This window comes from Myiozetetes cayanensis, unplaced genomic scaffold (genome assembly GCF_022539395.1).
Source record: "Myiozetetes cayanensis isolate MyiCay16 unplaced genomic scaffold, myiCay2020 scf5-8, whole genome shotgun sequence".
Taxonomy (NCBI): Eukaryota; Metazoa; Chordata; class Aves; order Passeriformes; family Tyrannidae; genus Myiozetetes; species Myiozetetes cayanensis.
In genome coordinates, this window is record NW_026087742.1 from 54352083 (window position 1) to 54376963 (window position 24881).

Consider the following 24881-nt stretch of genomic DNA (forward strand, 5'->3'; position numbering starts at 1 on the left):
GTTTCAACAAGGTTTATTAACAAAGACTTTCAAGTAAAGAAATTTCTTAGGTAAAAGGTGGATTGATTTTTTTTTTCCTGGATTAATATGTTTAAAAAAATCCTCATGTTAAAGGCAGATAGTGACAGATGCTGACAAAGCAGCAAGTGAACTTCAGTGATTATAGAGTAATAGATCTGGAGGAAAAACACTATATTAGAACAATTGGGAACAATTGCAGTTAAGGGCAAGCAGAAAACATTTTAAGATGGTATAAAAATCAACAATACTCTTACATCATCAGTTCTTCCATCACCCCATCTCAAAAAGTATGCTGTGTACCTGCTGATGTGGCAGTGAATGGTTGCAATGAGCAGCAGTTGGCAATAGTTTCTGCATAAAGCATTTCAATACATTAAAACTCTGAAGGTGAAAAACCAAAAAAGTTAAGAAAATACAGTAAGTACTTGTCATTTTGTATTCCATACAGAAGGAAAGTTATGAATATATTCATTTATCTTATAAAAGATAAGATGCCAAATCTGTAATACAGATTTTATTTAGCAGTAAATATAAGGTAGAGAGATAGAGAGAAATAGAAGAGAAAGGGGAGAAGTAGTGAGAGAGAGAGAGATTAGACAGAGGATAGTCACCTCACATGGATCCAGTGGTGTCCCATTCATGGTTCTTCACCCTGGGCTTCTCAGTGGTAGGCATCCCAAGGTCATTCAAAACTTTTCACTATTTATGCATTTTAGCAAAAAGAGGAATTAATGTTCATTGCCTACATAGTTCTCTTATTCTATTGGTTAAGTTATTCCCTCACTTTTAGCGCTAATTAGTCTTGTGCTCAGTCTTTCTCCTCTTTTGAGTCGGTGGATTTCTTGAGTTGGTGGGTTGTGATCTCCCCCTGCCAGAATTGCCCAATCAGAGCTGATTTCAGCACAGTTGCTGAACTGGCTTTCCTTGTGGCCCAGAAATTCTGCATTTTTTGTGTCCATTATCAGTGATACACTCTTCTCCCCCAGCTTTGTTCTCACCCTAAGTCTGAGCTTACACCTGGACAATAGTACCACCTTGATTTTATCTCATGTTCCTGTTACAGCAGTTTAACTTACAGTCTGAGTTCCAGGTATCCAAAGAGGCACATTCGGGGGACGAGAGGAGGCTTTGCTGATTGCAGATGCCATCTGTCCCATAGCTTGAGGTTGCTTCTTTACACAGTTCACCACAGTGGGTATTTTTGTCTGGATGCATTACTGAGGATGTGCCAACCAGATCTTGCATCCACTAGGCCTGGAGCTAGTGGCATCCTGTCACTCCCTTCTGTGCTTATCTCATGGCAAAGTCCTTCTGTGGCCTAAACAGTGTTTGAGGGAGGCAACTGTGCTCTTTAAGTCCTTACACCAACCATACTACATGTTTCATTTTATGAGGCTATTCAAATACAATATTTTGAATAGTAAATATTATGAACAGAAATAGTTCACCCTCACCTACTACCTGACCTAGCAGACAGGCAGTAATTTCAAAACAGCAAAGTTGCATATGGTTTCTAGTCATGTCTGTGAAAAGACTAATTAAAGAAGCTCACTTTTAGAAAAACAGGAACTTCAATAAATTACGAAGCAGAAAAGGTTTGATGTAAAGGTTAGATAATCCTGCACAGCATGATGAAACCTGGACCTGTTTTTACTTTTATTCCTATGACAAGGAAAGCTGAGTGGTGCTGATGTCTTGAAAAGCATGCAGCTCATGAAAAGAAACCAGCAGGAAATCTGAAAAAGAAAGGATGGTGCTTTGTTGGAAATAATTTTTCATCCTGAATACAATTAAGCTTCATGGACAAGCAGGCTATTACATCCTGTCGCTAAATATCACAACCCAAAGCCCCCTAATGAACTGATTAGCATTCTTGTTTCTTTAGGAAGTCAGACGTATGCACAGTTGGTGCACTCTTTTATTGACAAAGTCTGTAATTATGAATATTTCTCCTATATAGTAGATGGTGTTAATTTGTCAGCCACCGTACGTATGCTAGCTGAAAAGAAATAATAGTTATTATCACAATGCTTCTGATTTCTTTAATTAGGAAAGTCAAAGAATATTGAATTGATATTGATCTAGCGTATTAAATCCATCAAGTGAAATGTTCCATAAAAAGTGCAGTGAACAAAATACACTTGTACCTTAAAAATAAAAATTTAGTGGGTTTATGGAGAGTATTTAAATTGTGTATTAAAAGTTTAATTAAATGATTTAGTCAACATGCTCTTTATCAGTACAACTCCCATCTTGTGATTTTTTTCCAAGTAGCAGCTGAGAAACTCTTCACAAGTTTGAGCCTATCAATGAAGGTAGTTGATGGTGTTTTTTACAGAAACTTTTGGAACTAATTCTTAAGAGACAGTAAGTTGATTGCTTGCTACCTTTCAGCTACGAACAAAGTCCTTTCTTTTGATCAATTCTCTGTTCCTCTTTCCTTGCCATTTAATTTGATTTGTTGACATTGCAAAAAGGGAAGGAAGGAACGGCACTTAACCTGAGTTAGAGCCTTCACTATCAAGTGAGGTAGAAGAAATCCGTTTCAACTGCAGCAAAGAGACTGCTTGCTGCCGCCAAACTGTCGGTTACTTAATTGACCTCATAGTTTGAAGTTCCCCCTGTGCAACATAATCAAACTGAAGTCTGTAAGATGTCCTTGCATCCTAAGGACTTTGGAAGATTACAGGACCTGAGCTCTTTAGGTAAAAAGAGGTTATGTGTTGCTCTTTGAAGGAGGCATAAGATGTTAACTGTGTAAATTTAATTTAAGTATGTTAGTATCTGATCTGGACTTCACACATTAATTACAGCTAACACTGGTTTTGCTTGTATATATGGGATACAAACACTGGATGCAGCAGATTTGTGTGGTACAAATACCTGCCAATTTGTTTTAGTATTGTAACATAAAGATAAGTAGGAATGAATCAAAGAAAAGGTATTATTTAACAAGAACTCTAAACATTTCTGTGTGTTTTCTGAACTATTATATTCAGATGCAGAATTTTTCTGTTGAACCTTGCTGTATGTATATATGTACAACATATGTATATGTCAGTCTCTCTGACATGTATTTACAAGACAATTGCAACTGTTTTCCCAAAATGTGGGAAATTCTTAACAGAGACCTACAGCATTCGCACCGCTTGCTCTTAGTAGAAAATAACTTGTTGAAATGGTCTGAAGTGCTCTCAAAGTCTTTTTGAGCATGTCTTCCAAAGGTTTGCCACATTTTTATGGAGACTGTTGCTGTCTAGTGTAGTGGCAGTCTCAGTTCCCTTTCGAAGATTCTGCTGAAATATATACAGCATCTATGCACCTACTATCTTTTTGTTCATATGCAGAACAATATTCATTTCTCAATTGTCTAGACTTCATGTGTAGGGTAGTTTGAAAATATCACAAGTGGTGAATATTGGGGTCTTTTAAGGAAATGTACGGTGGAGATAACATCATTCATTATCTCATCTTCTAGGGTAACAGCTGCTTTTACTTGGCTTGATATGCTTCACTGTATAAGTATTTTAAATACCACAATGTATTAAAATGAGTATAAACTTCAGACAAGCAGTTCACTGTGAAAAGATCTACCAGAATATGCAAGACCAAACATACAGCTGTTAGAAATTTTGCCACAGATATTACTTGTCTCAGCCCTACATTGCTTTTCTGTGCCATTAATTAGCAAAATGACCTGTAGTCCCATGAATCCAAAAATGCAGTCCATGAAGCCACTTCAGAAAAAGTTAACAAATACCAAACTTCTTGATTTCCTCTTCTTCCCACCTGTGTGGCAGCTCAACTGTATTTCTGTCTTCATTCATCCAAAACCAATGAATTGTGTAGTTGATAATGTATATATATCAACCTGTTCATAATAATTACAGTTGGGATTGCTGTACTCAGTAGTATTCCCTGTTGTCTCCAGTTTAGTTAGAGCTGGCTAACAAAAGCCATATTTAAGGAGAAAAGGAAGAGGAGTTATTAAAGATACCTAAATTGAAGCTCAGTCTCAGTAGAATGCCAAGAGCTTAGGGATATCCCATAATGCACCAGATTCATCGTGTCTGGCACTGAAATACTAGATAGTAAAACATCTTTCCAGAGTGCTGTATTTTGTGTTTAAAACTGTGCATCAAATATTCAAGGAGAGTCACTTTTAACAGCATAAACTATCCAGCTTATATGAACTCTGTTAACATAACTGTAACTTCAGCTGTGGCTTGAAGAATATCACAGAAATTTTGTCTCTCACCTCCCCCACTCCCCAGGTGTTCTTTTCAGGACATTCTCTGGCATTTACAAGATGAAGTTTACATTTCACTGATAATTTTAATTTTTTTTTTCCTTCTTCCTAGAAAACTGAAGGAAGTTTTTGGAAAGTTTGATATTTGGCACTTATACATAGTGACAACAAAACACATTTATTTGATTTCCCTTTACCCTTCCAAGCTGTGGAAAAAACAGCCTTGTAACTGCAAAACACCTGTATAGCCTTCCATAAGCTCTGTTAATAATCTCAGAATCACAAAATATGAGTATCCTAAACTTATGGGATCAAAAGTAAAACAGATGTAGAAATTCTTTTTTTCTGGATTCACTCTGTTTTCTTTGTTGTTTTGGTTTGTTGGTGGTTTTGTAAACTGCTGACATTTCTTCTGATAGTCCTAACCTTTTTTTCGTCATGACTTGTTTCTCATAATCCTTTTTTATTTAATACTTGGGCAGCAGTTGTAGAATAAGTTCTCATCAACTTTCCTTGAGGTCCCACCAGCTTTTTAAGAGACTTAATAATTTTTAAGAATCTCAGGTCTAAAGAGTAGTTTTCTGTGTGCTGTTCTCATCTTGGGAGCCAATTAAAGAGAGATTCAAATTGATGCAGAAGAAAAATGGGCCTATAACATCAGTACTCTTTGAGCTGTTACTAGCTAGTCAACATAGGCAGTCTGAAGCTCCTTACAAGCTGCATCTTGTGGAGTCAGTAGAAGCACAGAAATAAACATGTACTGACAAAAGAGCCTTGTCGGAGAAAGTCTGAAATTAAATGGTTGAGGGTTGATTTAATCATTTAAATCTTAACTTTAGTTAGTCCTTTTTCACAAGACTGCCGTAATGGAGGCTGTTGTGCCCTTGCAGACCTAACTAATAGCCATTGTAGTGACCAGTTAGAATGCTGTGAAAGTGCATCATTTCCCCTTTCCTGAACGTATATGAGAATGTTATTGTGTGACTTTCTGGCATGGATTCTAAATCACAAAAAATCCCCCATGAACTTCTTACTTGATATTTTAAAACCAACCTTAACAAACCAGAAGGACATTTAATAGTGAAATTCAAATGGGATTCAGCCTTTAAACAAAGCTAAAAAGAGGAGAATACACTGCAAAAAAACTCAAAAGTGAAAACAGTTACGCAGCAGTAAATTGTTACGGTGTACTGGTCACTTGTGGGATTCCCCAGGGCCCAGTATTGGGGTCAGTCCAGTTCAATATCTTTATTGATGATCTGGACGAGAGAATCAAGTGCACCCTCAGTCGGATTGCAGGCAACACCAAATTGGGTGGTAGTGCTGATCTGCTGGAGTGCGGGAAGGTTCTGCAGAGGGATCTGATCAGGCTGGATCAATGGGCCGAGGCCAACAGTATGAGATTCAGTAAGATGAAGTACCTGCATTATTCTATTGGTCTAAGTTTTAAGGCATTTGATTAAAAATCCTGTGCTTTATAAATAAAGTGACCGTAGTGCTTTTAATCTGTAGTAGAAAGTGTACAAATACAGTAAATTCTCTTTTGCAATAGTTGAAGTGGGCAACTGAGAGTAAAGGGGAAATTGCCATTTATTGTCTTTTGTAGTCTTTACTACAGCAGAAAAATAATGGAACATAAATATTTGTTTAACTAACATTCCATTAAAGTAAACATTTCATGAAGTTGTCCTACATAAGGAAATGACTAAGAATATTTCGTCTTTGAGCTTCTTTGACAACGCACGTTATCAGATGTCCTGAAAAAACATAGGTTTTTAATTTAATTTATGGAGTATTTTGATGCTGTTTATAAATCATCTATCTTTTGTAGATGTAGTTTTATTATTTTCATCTCTAATTTAATTATGTTGTATTGACGTTGCAAATAGCCTTAGAAAAAGCATAAATACCTAACACAGCCATCAGGAACAGAAATAAATACATCGTTGTTAAGATGAAGTTCTTTATCTTTCATGGGTTTTACTGCTAATGCTGTTTATCAATATTTCTATTTTTACTCTAATTTTAGTGGGAACTACACTATTTCTTGATAAAGCATTCAGGTTAATTATTGGTATCTGTACCCAAATGCCATGTAAATTTTAATTTACATACGTAAGCTTTTAGCTTCAATAAGGAGACAGTGATACTAAATAAACTACATAGGTGCTTGAAGTTAGATTAGTTCCATACATTTTATTGCATTTCATATGAAATTATATGGTAATAGAATAATCTTTAAAGTGGTTGAGATATTGTGATATAAGTCCCTGAATTTATTCATAGGCCTTATATACGCAGTAAATACTAGGAAGCATATATGACATGGAAGGAATTCTTTTGGTCTTCATTTGATGAAATAAAAAAATCTCTGTGACATGCAAATCAACCTTAAGTAAAAGCTGTGTGTTTGACTGGATTCACTGAGTATTGTTGCAGCCTTAACAGCAGTGTACAGCTTTCTAGTTCATGCCAAAGAAGATTTTCAGAAACTTTCACGGATGCATGAGAACATGGAAAAACTCTACCAGAACGTGATGAAATATTATGCCATTGATCCAAAGAAAGTTTCAGTGGAGGAGTTTTTAACGGACTTAAACAACTTCAGGACCATGTTCATGGTACAGTATGTTCATTTTATGACTAATATTTCTTAAAAGTTATTTCTTGTAACCTTATGTAATTGTATATGAATTTGGATAATAAGTAGTTTGTGTCCCATCTGGCTACTTATGGTTACATAGCTTAACTTACTGACTACACTCCTGCAGGAATGTTGTATGAGCATGAGTTTTGTGACAAAATCCAGAAGAGTGATCCAACTTTGCCTATTGATCTGTAGAAAGTTTCACTTAATCATTTTACCACCTACTCCTCATGGCAGACTAATGTTTATCATTACAACACTTATTTAAGTTGCTTTCATGTTTCCCTGTCTTTTTTGGTTTTACTTGCTTGGTTGGGTTTTTTAATGATTTCAGACAGATCTGAAGATATAGATAGGGAAAATTACTTCTTTAATAAATACTGCGAAACAGTTTGAAATTCATATGTCCATTTATTTTGAGGACTGGACTTAAACTGGAATCCATATTTATCAAACATTTGGAGCATGTAAAGATTACTAAGTCTCTTCTGCTTCAGAGTTTAACAACTAAAAACCTAGAGAGCACAATCTTCAATCAGAAAAAATACTGCTTGACAAGTAACATATGCCAGATCTTTCAACAGGGGCATTGATTGTTTTCCTAACTTGATCAATGCCTAATCTGAAACTCAGTAGTCTGATTTCAAAATTACAAATAGTTGTATTGCTTTAACTTCTGATGTTTAAACCGCACCTTCCATGTAAATATTGTAGAATAAGAATTCGAACTGCTTAGGCTCATGTTGAGTTGGAGGCTCTAAGGGAGTGGTTGTGCTTTACAGTAATTTTCCCATATTTCTTCTCTGTGTCTGTAAAATTACCACTGATACTAACCTCTGCTTTATAACACAGCAGTGTTATAAAAATAGATTAATTAGTGCTTCAAAACAATTAGGTATTATTTATGAGCATGATAGAAGAAACCTTGAGGAAAATTAATAATTCTGTTTTGCAGAGCACAGTTTGAAGGGTATGTGAAAAAGATGTGTAGATAAGGCATGCAACCTCTTATCATTCAATGACACTAAACAAAATTTTGAGTAACTGCTCAGTTTTGAGACTTTCCAGAAAAGATTTTTGAGATGCCTGGCATGAGACACCTAAGTCTGATTTTGGTCTTGATTACCAACAGAAGCTGAAAGTGATTGTTATACTAGAAAATTTAGTTCAAAAAACTTGTAAATTTAGTGCTGAAAAATCATTGGTTTGTTAAAAAGTCCAAAACCAAACGACCACTTATCACCAGTAGATGTGGGAAACTGAAGTTCAGTCATCCTTGTTGTTATACAAGGTTGATGATTTACATAAAGTATTCACCTACTAACAATTTTTTTTTTAAATTCTCAATTAATGAAAATATTTTAAAAGTTTTTTAAAAAACATGTTTAAATCTGGAGCCATAGACTTGAGTTTCGTAGCTAACTTTGGACTGCATTTTGTACTTCAGTGTTATTTGGCAGCTGTGACAGCTATTATTTGCACTCTGTGAGCACCAAATCTAGAGTACAGTTAGTTGGCCAAAAAAAGGGGTGAAGCATTCTACCTTCAGTGCTTTAACTTCCAAAGCTAAATTCTTGGTACTGTCAGTAGAACATCTTAGGTATCAGACATCTCTGTTAACCTCCCTCCATGCTTTCACAGCATCACAGGGACTGCTAACAAGCTCATCCCTTTCCTTGGAAGGATAGCTTTCAAGATGAAGCAATTGCTTGTCTAATGCTTAGAATTTTCCTGCGGTTGTAAGAAAGGGAGTGAAGAGGCCTTGAGTCAACAACTCTTCTGTCCAAGACAGTACACTAATCATAAGACTATAGAAACCCCTTGCTCCTAGTGACACTAGGTTGCTCTGCAGCAGAAACATGACTTCAAGAAGCAGAAGAGGAGCAACCAAGTAAGAGTTTATTCCCTAAACTCTATTTTTCTTTCAAATGATGCAAACATTTAAACAAAAATTAGGAACTAAAGCACATGAGAGAGAGCAAGAATGCCTCCATGTCAGAAAATGGCTTTGGCATGCCACATGTTTTGTGTTGAAAACACGTAGAACTTGTAGGATAGGATTTCACTCTAAGGCATAGGCCTCGAAACAGTGGCATCTGCATTTGAGTTTGAGTGTCTAATGTCATATTCTAGTCAAGGGAGATGCATACTTAATACAGTTAGTGAAATTTGAAGAGCTGTCTACCTGACATCTCAAAGGAGAACTAACACCAGAAGTGCCCAGTACCCTGGAGAGGTGTCTTAAAGACATCATCAATCTGAAATTTTAAGCTGTGACATAGAATTTGTGGAAGATGACTGTCCTGCTAGAGAAAGGCTAGAGGCAAGGTGTGATATACTAAAGCTTCCAATTTGCACTGAATATGAAGGTGTGAACTACAAAATCAAGTTGACTTGATCAGTGTGGTTGGAAAGAAGAGATACCTACATTTGAATGGCTACAATCTGAGGCTGAGTCCTACTGGTATTAATTTTGGGGGAAAAGTAGATGCAAAGTAGAAATTTCCTTGGTCACTGTGTTGGGAAAGTGTGTAATTTCTCCCAGTATTTACCTGTACTCAAGACCCATTTGAGTTTTACCCAGTAGTTTATTCTACAGAATGCCTAGTCTGAAAATCTGCAAAGAATTTGTTAAAAATAATTCAATCAAAAATGTTAACATTTTGTAGTAGGCTTCTTCCCTCCTCCTCTTGTATCAAGAAATCTGACAGAGGTTACTTTGGTTAAGACTGTGTGAAAATACAGTTTTGCTTTGTATAAAAAAGTCCATTTCACTGACGTTTTTTTCATGATGGAAAGTTTATTCTCCTTCAGTTATCCGAGACCAGTATTTCTTCACAAGTTCTATATGATATTTTTCTTTCCTCTTCTTATGGTCACTATCTATTACAGTGATGCTACAGTGCCCCTGGAAATATTCCTGTAATCCACATTCATCTGTGCTGTATAATAGTCTTCAGTCCATTCTTGTTATTTTTTTTTTTCTGAGTGCAGTTTGGACATTTTCCTGCTGAAAACAACATGAGACATTAACTATCCCTGCAAACACGCAGCGTGTGCGTCAGACCTTGTGAAGATGGTAGCCATTTTGTAGGCAGGGACACTTTGATATATTGTGAAGGATGGGATTCTGTGGAACTGTGTTCTGAAAAAAGAAACTTTCTGCAATGAAGAATGGGTGCATCTTACATATAATGCAAATGTAAATTCTCAGAGCACTGAGAATTTACCAATGGACATAGCTAACACTAAAAGTATGAAAAATTAATCCCAAAATACTTTTGTTAAAAATGTATTCAATGTGACACAGTTCTTTTGCTTAATGTCTGAATATACAAAATTATAACTTAAAAACTTTGAAACTCATAGTTCTCTTTTGGCTTCATTGGAAGTTTTGGAGTCCTTATTTATAATTCAAAATAAACAATATTGCACGGATATTATCCAGAAGACAAGAATTTATAAACCCAGTGAATGAATGCATATGTAGATAAGAATAAGAAAAATGCAACACTGTCACCCAGAAAGCCTTGTTTTGCTTGCTTTAGTGGCTACACTGGAAAGAATAAGTGTTGAAACTATTCTAGAAATACAAATAGTAACATACTTACAATTTTGTAAAACAAGGTGGTTTAGATATTTTGAGTTCTTCCTACACGTGTATTCTTACGATGTGTTTCTATCTGAATGTATAATCCTTATTTGGGGGCAATTAGAATGCTTTTAATATATTTATTCTGAATTTACTTACTCTTCTGAATAAAATGTGCTAAACATGGAGTGTAAAATATTTATTTGGTTTGATAAATTAAGATGTGATCTGAAAAGGTTCAGCTTTGTTTTTGCTAAGACTTCAGTTTTAATGGAACTCTATATTGCTTTTTTTCATAGCACGCAGTAAAGGAAAATATGAGAAAAAGGGAAGCAGAAGAAAAACAGAGACGTGCTAAAATAGCTAAGGAGAAGGCAGAAAAAGAAAAACAGGAGAGGCAACAAAAGAAAAAACGCTTGTTGGAAATGAAAACAGGTAAGTGATGTAGAAAACACATTTTACCAAGCATTTTACTGGAAATAAAGCTGCTATTTTTTCATTATCTGAATGAACTATGAGAAAAAACAAAATAGATGAATGATTTTTCACTGGTTAAAGTTTTCAGCAAAGAGGTTCTTAAATTTTATATTGTTAATGAGCTTTCCTAATTGCCAGTTTTTCTCAAGTTATTTTATCATGCTGCCTTTTATTTTTCCATTGGAATATATTGAATCTTGTGTGACTAAGTATAAGTTCAGTTATGCTCAGAATCCTTTTTTACCTGAGAAAAGACATTTTGAGAATCACAAAGCCATTTTCTTTAACTAAGGTTGCATACACATTTTTGTTCTTTTATGAGAATAAGTCCTTCCTAAAGTACTTCGTATTTTTCTATGAGTATGTCAATTGTTATTTCAGCAGGTCCCTGTTGAAGCACCTCAAAAAACCCTTCAGCCATGCATTTTTAAAGTTACTCATACTATATTGTCTTCTGTAATTAAAGAGGCAGCAGATACTGTGAGAACTCTGTTACTAAAAAAGATGCCTGATTATCCTTTATACTTCTGTATTTTATCCCAGACTGAATTTCTGTAACCCTTCAGAATGATACATGCCTTACTGTATTAATTACCTTGAGCTACTCTTTTTTTTTTTTTTTTTTCTGAGCAGATCTTGTTAAACAGTTCCCTACTCAAGCCCTGGCTAGCACCTTTGGCGTAAATGATTATCTGTCTCTTACACTTTTCACTAATAACCAGAGTAGGTCTGTTTAGTTTCAGAGATGTTTCAGACCAAAAGTCTCTGATTTATTTTTGTAAGACTATCCGTATCTTGAGGTGTGAGACTAGAGCTTTCTCTTAAGGTGGGAAATCAGGCAACTGCTCTCTGAACAAAGAATTTCTAATTCCTTAAAAGTAGTATTCAAGACTACTTTCAGAAAACCACAAATGACAATCTTTTCAAAGCTCACAGAAAACAGAGGATAGCTGCAGAAGACTAGGAAAGGGTAAAACTGGTATCTGCATTCATGCACAGCTGGAAGTGTTTCAAAAGAGATTTCTCTCAGATATGTTGTATGTATGACTGATAGCACTTTGGGTGGAAAATTGTTAGTCTTTCAGTGAAAGTTAAAGCTACCCTCAAGTTCTGTTCTTCATAATGTGATGTTCAGGCTTTCCAGAATACAGGTGCCAGTGTTAGACACTTCTGTGTCATATACTTGCATGTATACATAGGCCTCTTAGCGAAACTTACCACCTCAGTTAATGTAGTAGGGAGCTAAGTACTTGTCACCTGCTTGTCTTTAAGTAGCTTGGGTTTTTTATTAAATCATGTAAGTGTACATGTTCTAGAGTTGTGAGAGTTACCAAAATCACAAACACTAAGACATGAAGCGTATGAGCAAAGCAACTTTATTCTATTACTCACAATAGCAATGAATACACACCGAGCCCTGGATTTCTGAAAAGCTACTGAGCAGGAGAAGGAGATGGATCATGGTGCTCGGCAGGAGGGGCAGGCAGGCCATGCACCTTCAGGGCGTCCCCTGGATCAAAACCATGTGCATCTCATCCTGTCCAACCCAAATCCACCTCTTATATCCCCCTCACAGGAGTGGAATTTTCCAGTTGTGACATTGGCTCATGCATGGCCAGAGCACAAACCAAGACCACAATGGCTTATGATACCAATTCTGTGCCAACAGTGGCTCTGTTGTTTCTTCTTCTCAATGTCAAATTTCCACCAGTTAACCTAATCTAGTGTTCTTCTTTCCAAGGTTCAGTTCCCAACAGTGAAACTATACATTTTCCCATGCCACATCAACGAGCACAACCGTGGACCAACTATATCAGGGCCTCAGACACAACTCAGGTCCCTGACACAGTACAGAAAGAGGTTTCTTGGTCTTGTGAGCAGCCACTTAAAGTTCAGTCTGGAATGACTAATCTAAACATCAGAGTAAAAAATGATGTTAGGATCACCTCTAGCTATAAATGCCTCAAGTCTGATATTCACTTAATTGGGTACTGATGAGTTGTAAGTTTTTTTGTGCCTGTTTGCAACATATTTTTAAAAGTCTGTTAGAAAACCCAAATTGTGGCAGTGGAAAGCAAGTGTGGTAGATTTGTTTGTCAGGAAGGACAGCAACAACAGCATGAAAAGTGGGATTTTTTTTTTATTATTATTATTATTATTATTATTATTATTATTATTATTATTATTGTGACAGTCTTACCAGAACTGTATTTACAGTATTTAATTGAAGAAGCATGTTGCTGTAATTCTTTGGAGTAACACAGACAATCAAAAAAACTTTTTTTTCCCTTCCTCTTTTTTCCTAGCTATAATTAGGTCAAGGAAAGGCTGTTTTTCTCATTAAAAATTTGTAAATCAGTCACAAAATGTTTACATCTGACCTGCTAAAAAATTCATAACCAGGTCCTCCCTCTGTCAAAATACCAAACACTCTTACCTGGAGTGTGACTATGGAGTAACTGGTTTTTGCATATTATTTCTTTACATGGTGTCTGGATCAGATGTTGGATTTCTAGAAACATTATTTCAAGTATTGCTTGAATAAAGTAGCTGAAAACTCACTGATGTTACCATCCCAGAAGCTGTTTTCTGGGTTTCAAACAGTTGCATACTTGGAAGAAGAGAAAAGATTTGATTATATATGCTAAATGGTCTTCAATATTTTTTTTCTCAGTGGACAGATCATAGTGTACACTACATGTCAACTCTTTTTTTTCTGTAAGATGGTTTTTTAACTGAAAATGACCTGAAAGTTAGGAATGGCTGTGTATCACTGTGCTGTGTGCAACTTTGGAGTTTCTTGACTGTTTCTCTTTTTAAAAAACCCCAAGAATCAGCAGCAACAACAGGAAATGAAACAAACAACTAAAAAAATAATCCAGGAATAACCCAACCGCACTTTACTGGACTTACAGTCATTAACAGCACTGGTTTTGCTGTTATCTTACTCTTGTGCATTGTTTGTCATTATGACTATAATTAGTTCTTACTATCATTCAGTCAATCAGTACCACTACATAGTCAAAGGCTGAACATCTGTGTCCTAAATTTAATGTGGTTGTAAAATCCCACAGAATCGATACTGTAGCATGGGCAGCGATGGCTACCCGTGATGGTCCCAGTTGACAGGATGACATAGTGAAATTTGAGAGGTCTTCTGCAAGGGAAGCCAGAACTGAAGCAGATATATTTTTTCTTCTCTACCATCTTCTCTTTCCTTCCCCACACACAGTATGGGGTCTTATTCTTTTACAAAATGGTTTATTTTTTAGATAGTTTCCAATCCTGTTGTCTATCCCTAGATGACAGGATGCAAAATGCTTCGGGTGGTGTTAATTCCTCAGGCCACAGCAGTGCCTTTGATTTTCTCTTGCTTAGCTGCTGCTTCTTTTCTTAATGTAAAAGCAATCTTTTTTTCATCATGCTTGAGGTTGTGCTTTTTTTTCAGTGACCATTAATTAGCCATTAGTGACTACTTCATGACTCTGGAGCTTCTGCTTTCAGAAGTTACTCAGTAACTTTCAAGATCTGAGCTGCTATCTAGTGCTTAAACAAGATTTGTATCATCATCCTAAACTTGTTTTGTTAACCACTGATCTCACGTACAACACAGATATTTATCCTGTCTTAGATTTTGCTTTGTTCTTGAAGTTCTTTTCTCTGGGTTTTTTCATCTTTGTCTACTTTTAGAAGAGCAGGGATTTGTTGCCTATGGTGCGACCTTTTGCTGCACAAGGTAAAGGAAACTGTGATTCATTTCTTTGCATAAAAGTGACCTACATAATATTGCAAAAGTTTTTAGTTATTTGGAGGGTATTGCTAACTTTTTTTGCATTTTCAGAAACTTAATATAGAATCATAGAATGTTAAGGGGTTGGAATGGACCTTAGAGATCATCTAGTCCCAACCCCCCTGCCATTGGCAGAGAAACCACCAACTTATATCTTAAGGAAATATGTAATAAAATATAACTTTTATTAAAATATACACAATATGTGGCTTGCATATTATAAGTTGCATATGGCATGTTGGGACTATATTAAACCAGATATGACTGACATTACAAGTATCATATTAACCCAAAAAGAAAATGGATCTGGATTTAAGGTATCTGCTGAGTTTTAGCTTAAACTAATCTCTTCAGGCTGAAAACAATAATTTCATTAGTAGTAACTGACATTTACATCAAATATGAGGTGGTCCTATATCATGGTTTGGGATTTCTGGGTCACCTCAGACCAGCAGGGGTTCACAGCTGAGCTGCAGTTTCTCTCATTGTACCCAGTGGGGTATCAGCCGAGCTCAGAGGTCAAATCACACAGAGACACCAGCTGTGGGTGCTAAAGCTGATCTAACTTTATTTTACAAAATGGAAGGTTTTTATAGGCAGATAAGGAAGGTTCTGGAAAAAGGGGATAGGTATATATAAACTTGGACAGGGCATTGGTTAGGATTTAAGATTGATATACATAATAGGGGAAATACATGCATCTTTAGATAACTACTAAGTTCTTAATTGGAAAAACTAACTGTTCCTGAGTGGACATTGGCCAATCAGAGAAACCTGCTCTCCCTCGTAAGAGAGAGAGCTCACAATCTAACAGACAGTCTGTTTGTCTGATGCTGTCTGGCCTATGTTGCCAGAAGTTATTTCTTTCCGCCTTCTAAACTCCTTTTCTTCATCCAGGCTACCTCCAACATCTCCTCCTTCTTTGTCTTGTAAAATGAGATTTGCTGAAAGGTTTTTGGTTAGTATTTTACAGATGCAGACAATGAGACATGGAAGAATGAATAGAATGACAAATAGAATGATTAGAACAAAAACAAGAAAGCTTATAATTTTGTTCAGCCAGTTGGGCAGACTTGGAAAATGAATCCAGTTGAATAAGCCACTGAGTCCCTTGCCTTGGGAAACGTGGATGTCTTGGATTAGATTTTTTAACTTAGAAATGCTGTTATGAATAGATTGTGAGTGATCAGAAAAATTCATGCAGCACATGCCTTCAAACTCTTGACAACCATGTCCATGGGCTAGAAGCAGGAAGTCAATAGCCACACGATTCTGGAGAGTGACAGTTTTTAGTTGCTGTGTGTCTGCTAACAAGTCTTCTATTGCTCTAGTGGTGGCGTTGGCTTCTTTTGTGAGCCAGCACCCAAGATGGGTAAGTAATGAGAGTGCATGGTGTGTTCCTATTGCTGGGAGGATGGCAGATGTCCAAAAGTTTCTCATCTGAGACCAGATTTGTATATTGGAGTCACAGTCCTCAGGAAATGGCAAAGGGGAGGGCAAAGCAACACCCTTTGTCTGCACTTCTTGAGGAGCAGGATTAACATCTGATGTCTTACAATATACTGGCCTTCTCAAAAACGATAGTAGTCTTTCTTAACCCATGCTGTGCCTTTGACACACAGGTGACAACTGAGTCGTCTACATCATACCTTATGCTCTATCATCCATACCTCTGCATCAGGCTGCCTTTGAAATATTGTTACACTGAGTTTGGTGTTGGTATAATCATTTTCTAAAACTAGATAAATATGTGTACCTTGTGATAAATCTTCTTAAAGTTTTAAGTTCAATTCTTTTATATTTAAGTTATAAATATATCAAAATTTTGTAGTTTGTCAAGTGTGTAGTTTTTTATGAATATGCAGTACGGCATGTTTTAAAAAACCTTAAAATTTTACAATATAAATTAGGACTTCTGCTAATAAGACCATAGATTTTTGTTATTATATGGAATCATTTTACTTACTCTCTTGCAAATTTTTTTTTTTAGATTTGGACCTGAAGCCAATGTCAGATTTACATACCTCTAAATTGTAGTTTGCTAAAATCCTCTATCTCTACTTTATATCTTAGCAACACCTACATGTCCTAACAATCACAGCTCAGACATTTCACTGATAAAAAAGTGGTGGTTTTAGTTGACACAGTAAAAATATCAGCTTCATATTTTCCTTTCACCTCAATCCTAATTTGAAAAGTATGTGAAATCAGTAAACATTTTGACTAAGCAGTGAATGATACTTGGTATTTTGAAATTTATGGTAATAAAATCTGTCCTCTAAATATTCTCTGGAGTGCAAAATGATATTCATCATGAGATGCTTTGTCAATAAGATTGCTTCACTTGCTTTTGTGAATCCAGATCAAATGATCACATGCTGTCCTTCTAAAGGTAAATAGCCAGTGGAAGGGGATCTTTATGTAAATGCCACTTGTCTGCATACTATTAACATTCAGATACATACTTTCTTTTGCTTTTTAAATTCTTAGTAAAAAGCACACCAATCAATTATTTTGATCTTATCACAGTGTAGACAATTCTATAAGTGTGATAATACCAGCTAAATTTATTGTCGTATAATTGAGAACTCCATCATTGTGGCATCTTCATTGTGTCTCACTTTGAATACTATTTAAGTAAGCCACTTTTATCAGTGGTTATTTACAAAGGCTGCCCTTTTCTTATGCAAAAGCAGTTAAGTAATGCCAAAATCAAACATCTGATTTCCAGTGTAGGATATTAGTTTGTTTTCATTTGTGTTATTCAGTTTCACTTTTATCACAACAATTTGTTTTTAAATACATCTTTTAGTTTATTAAACAGTTATGACCTTATTTGCAGTCAATTTTGCAGCATTTACTTTTGCAGAGGTTTTATATTGTTTATCTGGTTTTGGAAAAAAAACCCACATTCACTTCTCACAAACTTGCTAAGTGTGTTTTCAGTTTTGGTTCTTCAGATATTTACTATTTTATTACTATCTGCTACATTGTGCAATATGAATATTTTCATTAGTTGTATAGTGTTCTGAAAAACAAAAGGACACCATGGAACCCAGTACTGACAGTTTAAGCAAAGAAAATAGTAAATGTAATTAGGTAATTAAAGTTCAGATTCCAGCAGATAAAATGCTTGCCTTTGAAATAAATTTAAAAACCCCCAACCTGTTTATATTAGTAAGTACTCCCAAAGACCCTACTTTCGCTACTTAGCTCAAGTTCTTAAGGCCTCTATTTTGTTAATTACTTCTTGCTGGAATAGGAGATTCAAAGCTTGTCAATAATATTCCTTTACTTTAAGGGGAGTGAAGGACTGCAAATTACACAGGTTATAAAAATGTGCTCATGTACATTACAACTGAGATGACATCATTAGTTTCTTACATACGTTTTAAAATATCTGCTGGGCTATTTTTCTGAAAAAAACACAAGTTTTGGAAAATAGTAGGTATATTCCTAGCTTTTATGCATTTAGGAATATGTTTCATGCAACTGAAGTTACTGTAAAGAGGACAAAAAATCTGATAAAGATATATATGACAAAGTATATAATATTACTATCCAGCCAGCATTTGGTGTAACGGCTCTTGTCTCTTAGGAGTTTCACCTTTTGGAATTTCAAGTGCTCCACTCATCTCCGTTCCTTCCGGGTGCTGAATACTCCTTTCCATGATGGGAATACTCCTTTCCATGATTACCTATACTTATCCTCAAACTGGACCCTTTTAACCAAGAGGGTTCCTGAGGTCACTTTCTGTTATTTGAATTTATTCTTAAGAGTCACTTTTATTATGGGTCCAGTGGGAAATAACTCAGTTCTGTAATTGTGAGAAGTGTAACGTCCTCCCCATATGTTAAATTATAACAATGGTCACAAAGAACTGTGGGACATTACAGAGTTGCCTACTCAGTACTTACTCATGTTGATACTTAGCAGACCCTTGATAGTAAGCCCATAACAAGTTTGGGGAGTAGATCTAATTTTGTATAATATCCTTGACTTAAAAAAAAAAAAAAAGTCCTACATGTGAAGAAGGAAATGTAACAGACATGGACCACAAATGCACCAGAAAGGAAATGTCACCTGATATGTCCCTAAGCAGTATGGAGGTTATTTTTCAGCTTCAATTGTATTGTTTTGACAGTAAAGTATAAATCTTGGTAAACTGCTGAGAACAGATGTTCCCTCAGGAATAATTGTCACATTCATAGTTGAAAATGCTACATAGAATGATAAAATAAAGGTATGTTCAATCAAAACACCCCACCCAACCCAATGTGTGATACATCTGTAGAAGCCACAGCAAAAGATGAGATACAGCAAAACCTTATCTGTTAAGGCAAATGGATGGTTTTCATGCAAAAAAATAGAACTGATCTGAATGTATATTAATTAAAAACTAATAGTCACAGCTCGTGTTCTAAAAACATGTCAGAGGTGCTAAATTTTCTGAAACAGAGGTTCATACACTTATTTGCAACCCATGGGCTCAGAATGCAGCAGCTGCTACTAATTTGTACTAAGTAGGAGCTCTAAAAGAGCAAGTTGTTTAGAAGAAATAATAATTTTCTTTCTGAAAATTTTACTTAGCAGTGGAATCTTTGGAGATAGCAGCTGAAGGGGTTGGTGAAACTGAGGTTTACACAAAGCCCTGAAAAAATAAATAGCAGCTGTATTTGGGAGAGAGAAAAATAGAAAAAACAGAACTGTTGAAAAAACTAAGGGTCAATAAAGTAATGTCTGTAGATGAAGATTCTCATAATGCTTGCCATTTATGCTGTAGCAGTAAAATTTCTAAACAAATGTGAAAACTATGCTGGAAACTTAAAATGGCATTATCATGCAAAATAATTAAATTCTCTGGAGCCATCTTTGGGATTAAGAGCTCTAACATTTATACAAGTAGTAGGTTTTGGTTTGAGTAAGCATTTCCTACTCCAAATACTAACTCACATCCCCTTCATAAGGAGGTAGACATCAGAGTCCTCTTTAAACTTTCACTCCTGCTATGTGATGCTTTTATTCTCCCTTTTTTTTTTATCATCAAAAGTTTCTTCTCTCAAGTTGCAGGGGAAGCAAGGAATAAATATCCTTACCAAAGCATTGGAGGATATGCTTTATTTTACTTTCCTCAGTCCAAGGGTGTAAAAGAACCAAGAACCTCCTCTGTAATTGTTGGAAAGCTGGCTGATTGGAAGGTCATGTCTCTGACTCTTCCTTCAAACTGAGTCTGCTACTGCTTCTATTTCTATGTTGTTCACTATGACTCTTATCTTCACTCAGCAATACCTCAGTGGTTGTACAGAAGTATAGTCTTGTTACTATGTAGCGAAATGTTCTTACTCTGAAGCTTGCTGACAAAAGTTACTTGATTTCTCTGGCAGCTTCTATCCATTGAAAGCCATTAAATGCAAATGCAAAGTCTTTGAATCACAAACAGCTGGAGACCAAGAGACAATTCTAGTAATGTCATTGTATATTTATCCTGTGCTTTTTATAGATGGTTGCTATCAGCTACTAGAGCCCAAGATGCAGAGCTAGGTAGACCATAGGTCTGATCCTCATGCCTATTCTTGTGCATTTATAGCTACCGAATCAGAAAGGGTCTTTCCTACCTGAAGCTGTCCAGAAGCTTTCCTTAGACTACGCTCAGTCATGAAATCCAGTCAGAACTTTATCACTCCATTAGTGAGAAATTGTATAACTTGGAAGTTTCTTTCAGCCCCTCATCTCTGTAGTACAACTGTCAGCATGAGTGATCATTGTGTGTATTTTCTGATTTATTGGCTGTTTATAAATTTGAATGGAAATAATAATGTGCTAAATTAACTCCTTGAGAGGCACACAGTAACCAAGAGAGATGTTCACACACACACACATGCACACACACGCGCGCGCGCACGTGTGTTATGCTCAGCTACATATACTCTTTTAAGAAGGTATATTCAATTAAGAATGCTAGAAAAGCTGTTCTGACTGCTTTCTAAATGAAATTGTAATTCATATATCTCAATAATAGGTGTTTGTATTTTTTCCTTCCGTGAAACAAAACAAATGAAAATACTAGTTTTTGCCTAATCTGGAAAGCGGATTGGTTGTATTTTTGTCAGTGTCATTGATGTGCGCTTTTGGTCATCACAATATAAGAAAGATATTAGGCTGTTAGACAGTGTCTAAAGGAGGGCAGTGAAGATGGCGAAGGGCCTTGAGGGGAAGATGCATGAGGAGCAGATGAGGTCAATTGGTCTGTTCAGCGTGGAGAAAGGGAGACTGAGAGGAGATCTCATGGCAGTCTATAACTTCCTTGTGAGGGGAAGAGAAGGGGCAGACCCTGATCTCTTCTCTGTGGTGACCAGTGACAGGACCTGAGACACTGGACTCAAGTTGCATCAGGGGAGGTTTTGGTTAGATATTAGAAAAAGGTTCTTCACCCGGAGGGTGGTTGGGCACTGCAACAGACTCCCCAGGGAAATGTCACATCATTAAGCCTGACAATGTTCAAGAAGCATTTGGACAATACTCTTAGGCACCTGGTATAACTCTTGGGGATGGTCCTATGCAGGGCCAGGAGTTGGACTCAATGATCCTCGTGGGTCCTTTCCAACTCAGCATATTCTGTGATTCTGTGATTGGAGTTCTGATGTGTAAACAAAACAGGGAAATCATTCATTAATAGTAAAACATATTGACTGACTTCTTTTTATGTATTTGATGGTTCTTGCTATCAACTGTCCTATAAAATTTTAACCTTAGACAAGAATGCACAAGGTTGGTCTGTTTTAGTTATGAGTGATTAAATATAACTAGAAGAAAATTAGCATTGTGCTCAATTTAGCAGGGATTTTCTTCCACTAAAGAAGCACAGCATCCCTAGTGAATAGCAAAAGGTCTATAAAAAGATTGAGTCTTTGGACTGACTTGTAAAAAATATTATCAGGTAATGCAATATATTACTAGAACATCCTATATTGTTGAGTTGATGAGAGAGAAGGTGTGTATGCAGAAAATAATTTCATTTTCAGACTTAACTACTGTTTTTGTGGACTTAGTGAAAACGTAACACCTTTATTATTGCGGCCATTGTAGGTAGGCAGCCTGTTAGAATGTTTGACCACTCTCAACAGGAAAAAAAAAAATCACCTTACTTTTGAATGCAATTTCCTGCAATCAGTTTGTGCTCATTACTTCCAATCCTGTCTCTGGGCATCCCTAGGATGGCTCAGTCATCTTTACACCCCAGCAAGTCCCCCATCAGGTATTTCTATATATATTGGTAAGATCCCTTGAGCCGTCTCCTTTATAGGCTGAACAGTCCCAGCTCTCTCAGTGTGGGAGAGTTGCTCTAAACCCTTGATGATCTTCATGGACCTTGACTTTTCTTGGATATGTCTCACCAGTGCTGAGTAGAGGGGAAGGATGACCTCTCTTGACCTGCTGGCAATACTGTTCTTTGGTCATCCTTGCCACAGAGGCGCAATACTGACTCATGGTCGATAAGTTGGCTACCAGAATCTCCAATTATTTTTTTTTTTAGGTACTTTCCAGCCTGTTACTCCCACTGTGTTGCTGTATGAGGTTGCATCTCACCACTTGCAGGTCTTTTGTTGGATTTTATTAGGATGCCTGTGTGCCCATTCCTCCAGTTTGTCAAGGTCCTTGTGAATGGCAGCACAACTGTCTGGTGGCTCAACCATTACTTTGAATTTTGAACCATATGCAAACTTGATTAGAGTGCACTCTATCCCACTATTCAGGTCACAAAGGAAGATGTTACAACTATTATCCCCTCTTTAAAGTCCTGGGGTGCATCACTTCAAAGGCTTGGCATTCTGTTCATTCTTCTATAACTCCAGTTTATATCATAAAAACTTTTTTGTGTTCTCTCTCGGAAATGCTTATTCTGGCAGTCTTTTACTGGATCTGGCATCAATATAAATGAACCTGGATAATCTCTGTGGAAAGTGAGTTTATAGTCACTTTCTTCCATTGTCACAGAAAGAATGGGATTTATAGACTCACAGTGAACACTAGAAATGTATACATTTTTATTAAAAGGCTCAATATTAAGATGATTTCACTCTCAGTCCCATTACTTAAATGGGAAATTATGATCCAACGGAGATGTAGAAATTGTATCTTGCATCACTGAAGTATTTTTGTATCTCTGTGATACAGAACCACCTCTTACCACAGCTTACCTTTTGCTTTCTGTGGTATGAGCTATCTTATAGAAGTTAAATTGATGTAGGTACCAACCTCAATTTGAACAGCTGATTTGAAAGGGATAACTGTCTTTCAGAATTCACAAAGGGTGGAGTTTTAGTTTGTATTTAACTTCTTTTAAGCTGTGTGGAGGTTGGTGTACACTTTCATTCACGTGCTTGGAGTCAAGGTATATCTATTTCTGTACCCTGAAAGCACTTTATGGCAGCCCAACAATGGACCAATTTATCAAGAGCAAACATGATGGCATGAAACTACTCTTCTCAGCTAGATTTATGGGGTACTCAGTCATTAGGGAAAATCCTACCTTTTTATAGTACATTTGCCTAGAGCTCTGAAACAGTGTCAAAGGCTTTCAACTTTGTGTTGGGCATAAGTAAGAAATGTAACTCTTCTGATACTGAACTACACTGTTGATGTGAAATGTGAGGTATGTACGTGTGTTTTGCTTCTGGGAAGGGCTGTTATTTGTCTCTTGCTTGAAGTCACTGCAAATAGTGATATTTTTGGCTGAAATTGGATTTAATAATTTTAAATCTGAGAGGAGCTGTCCTTTCAACCAGTCTATCCACAACAGGCTTGGCAGCTATTTCTGCTTTGTATCTGTACATTGGAATTTTTCTTTTCCTTGCTGTAATGTAACAAGGTTCTTCCAAAATTTGATCAGTGTCAAAGGAACCTCTGTGTTGTGAGTCATAGCTCTAGTTCATGCACTGTTATTGAAAGTCAAACTGACAGTCATGTATTCCTTAACTCACCCGTCAGTGAAAATTATCTGATTGATGCTACGGCTTTTACCAGAAAAACTTCAAAGCCTTAGAACAGCTTAAAGTTGAAGCCTATATATCCTGTGCATTTTCTAAAAAAGTTGCCCTTAACACTCATACACAATTTCTTTGTAAAATTGTATCTGAATTTCATTGGAGTGAGGAGTCTGAGTTTAGGTGGTCATTGCTGAACATTTCGAAACATTTGAGTTGCATTGTATTTTTATGTTTACAATGTAAAAGCCTTCAAAGAGTGTCCTGCCCTGTTCATATGTAAGGCTGCAAAATCTAGGAGTTTTTACATGTCCCCATTATGAATACTTCACAAAATTTGGCTGCCTTAGGCTCTGACTAAAAAGATGGAACCACATCCAAAACATTGGAGCTCACTACTGCACTGAGGGCTTGAATTATCTTCCTCTCTGTGATCTGCTGTTCTGCTTCCTAAAGCCTAACTCATTCAACATTACAGCATGGTTAATGTGACATTGTTTAGAAAATGGTCTTTCAGTTTTTACTGAAATGGAGATCTTCCATCTTCAGCTGAGCATTTCTTTGTAGGCTGTACTGATTAAAATCAATCCTTATACAAACAAACATAAAGGACTTCCATGATGTCTTGAGAGTAAAGATACAACATTAAAAAAGTAAAAGATGTATCTTTCTTTTTTTCCTTCCTTGTGTGAATAATAGTCTGGAAAAATCTCTGCCATCATTGTCCCAAGCTTGGTAATCATTTGCCTCTGAATTTTTTGTACTTTAATGCACAAGACATAATGTAGCTGACCCTGGAAGAAGGCTGGGAAGGGCTTACATTTCACTTAAATATACTGGATACAATATATCCAAGCTGAATTATGTCCTGAGCTGAAGAGGGGAAAAAAAGTAGTTTGTATTCTAGCAAACAAGAATAAAAAAGTCCTAATGCTGGTACTTGCTGAATTGAGAGATCTGGACTTAAATCTTCAGACAAGGAAAACAAATCCAATAGCTTCAGCACTCCAAGTTTGTTACTAAATTATATCAAAACTCGAGTGCTGCCACAGGGTTATGTCAAAAATTATACATAGATAATTAAAGTCTTTGCTACTCGGGATGACTTCAGGAGTACCCC

At 36.3% G+C, this 24881-nt stretch overlaps 1 protein-coding gene across 1 annotated transcript in view; it reads left to right on the forward strand.

Moving 5' to 3' along the window:
- Positions 1-24881, forward strand: part of DIAPH3 (diaphanous related formin 3) — a 188135-nt gene that overhangs the window by 101564 nt on the left and 61690 nt on the right. Inside the window, exons 22-23 of the mRNA XM_050333988.1 lie at positions 6727-6891; positions 10809-10944. Of these exons, the coding sequence (XP_050189945.1) occupies positions 6727-6891; positions 10809-10944 (301 nt within the window). The remainder of the gene's footprint in view (positions 1-6726; positions 6892-10808; positions 10945-24881) is intronic.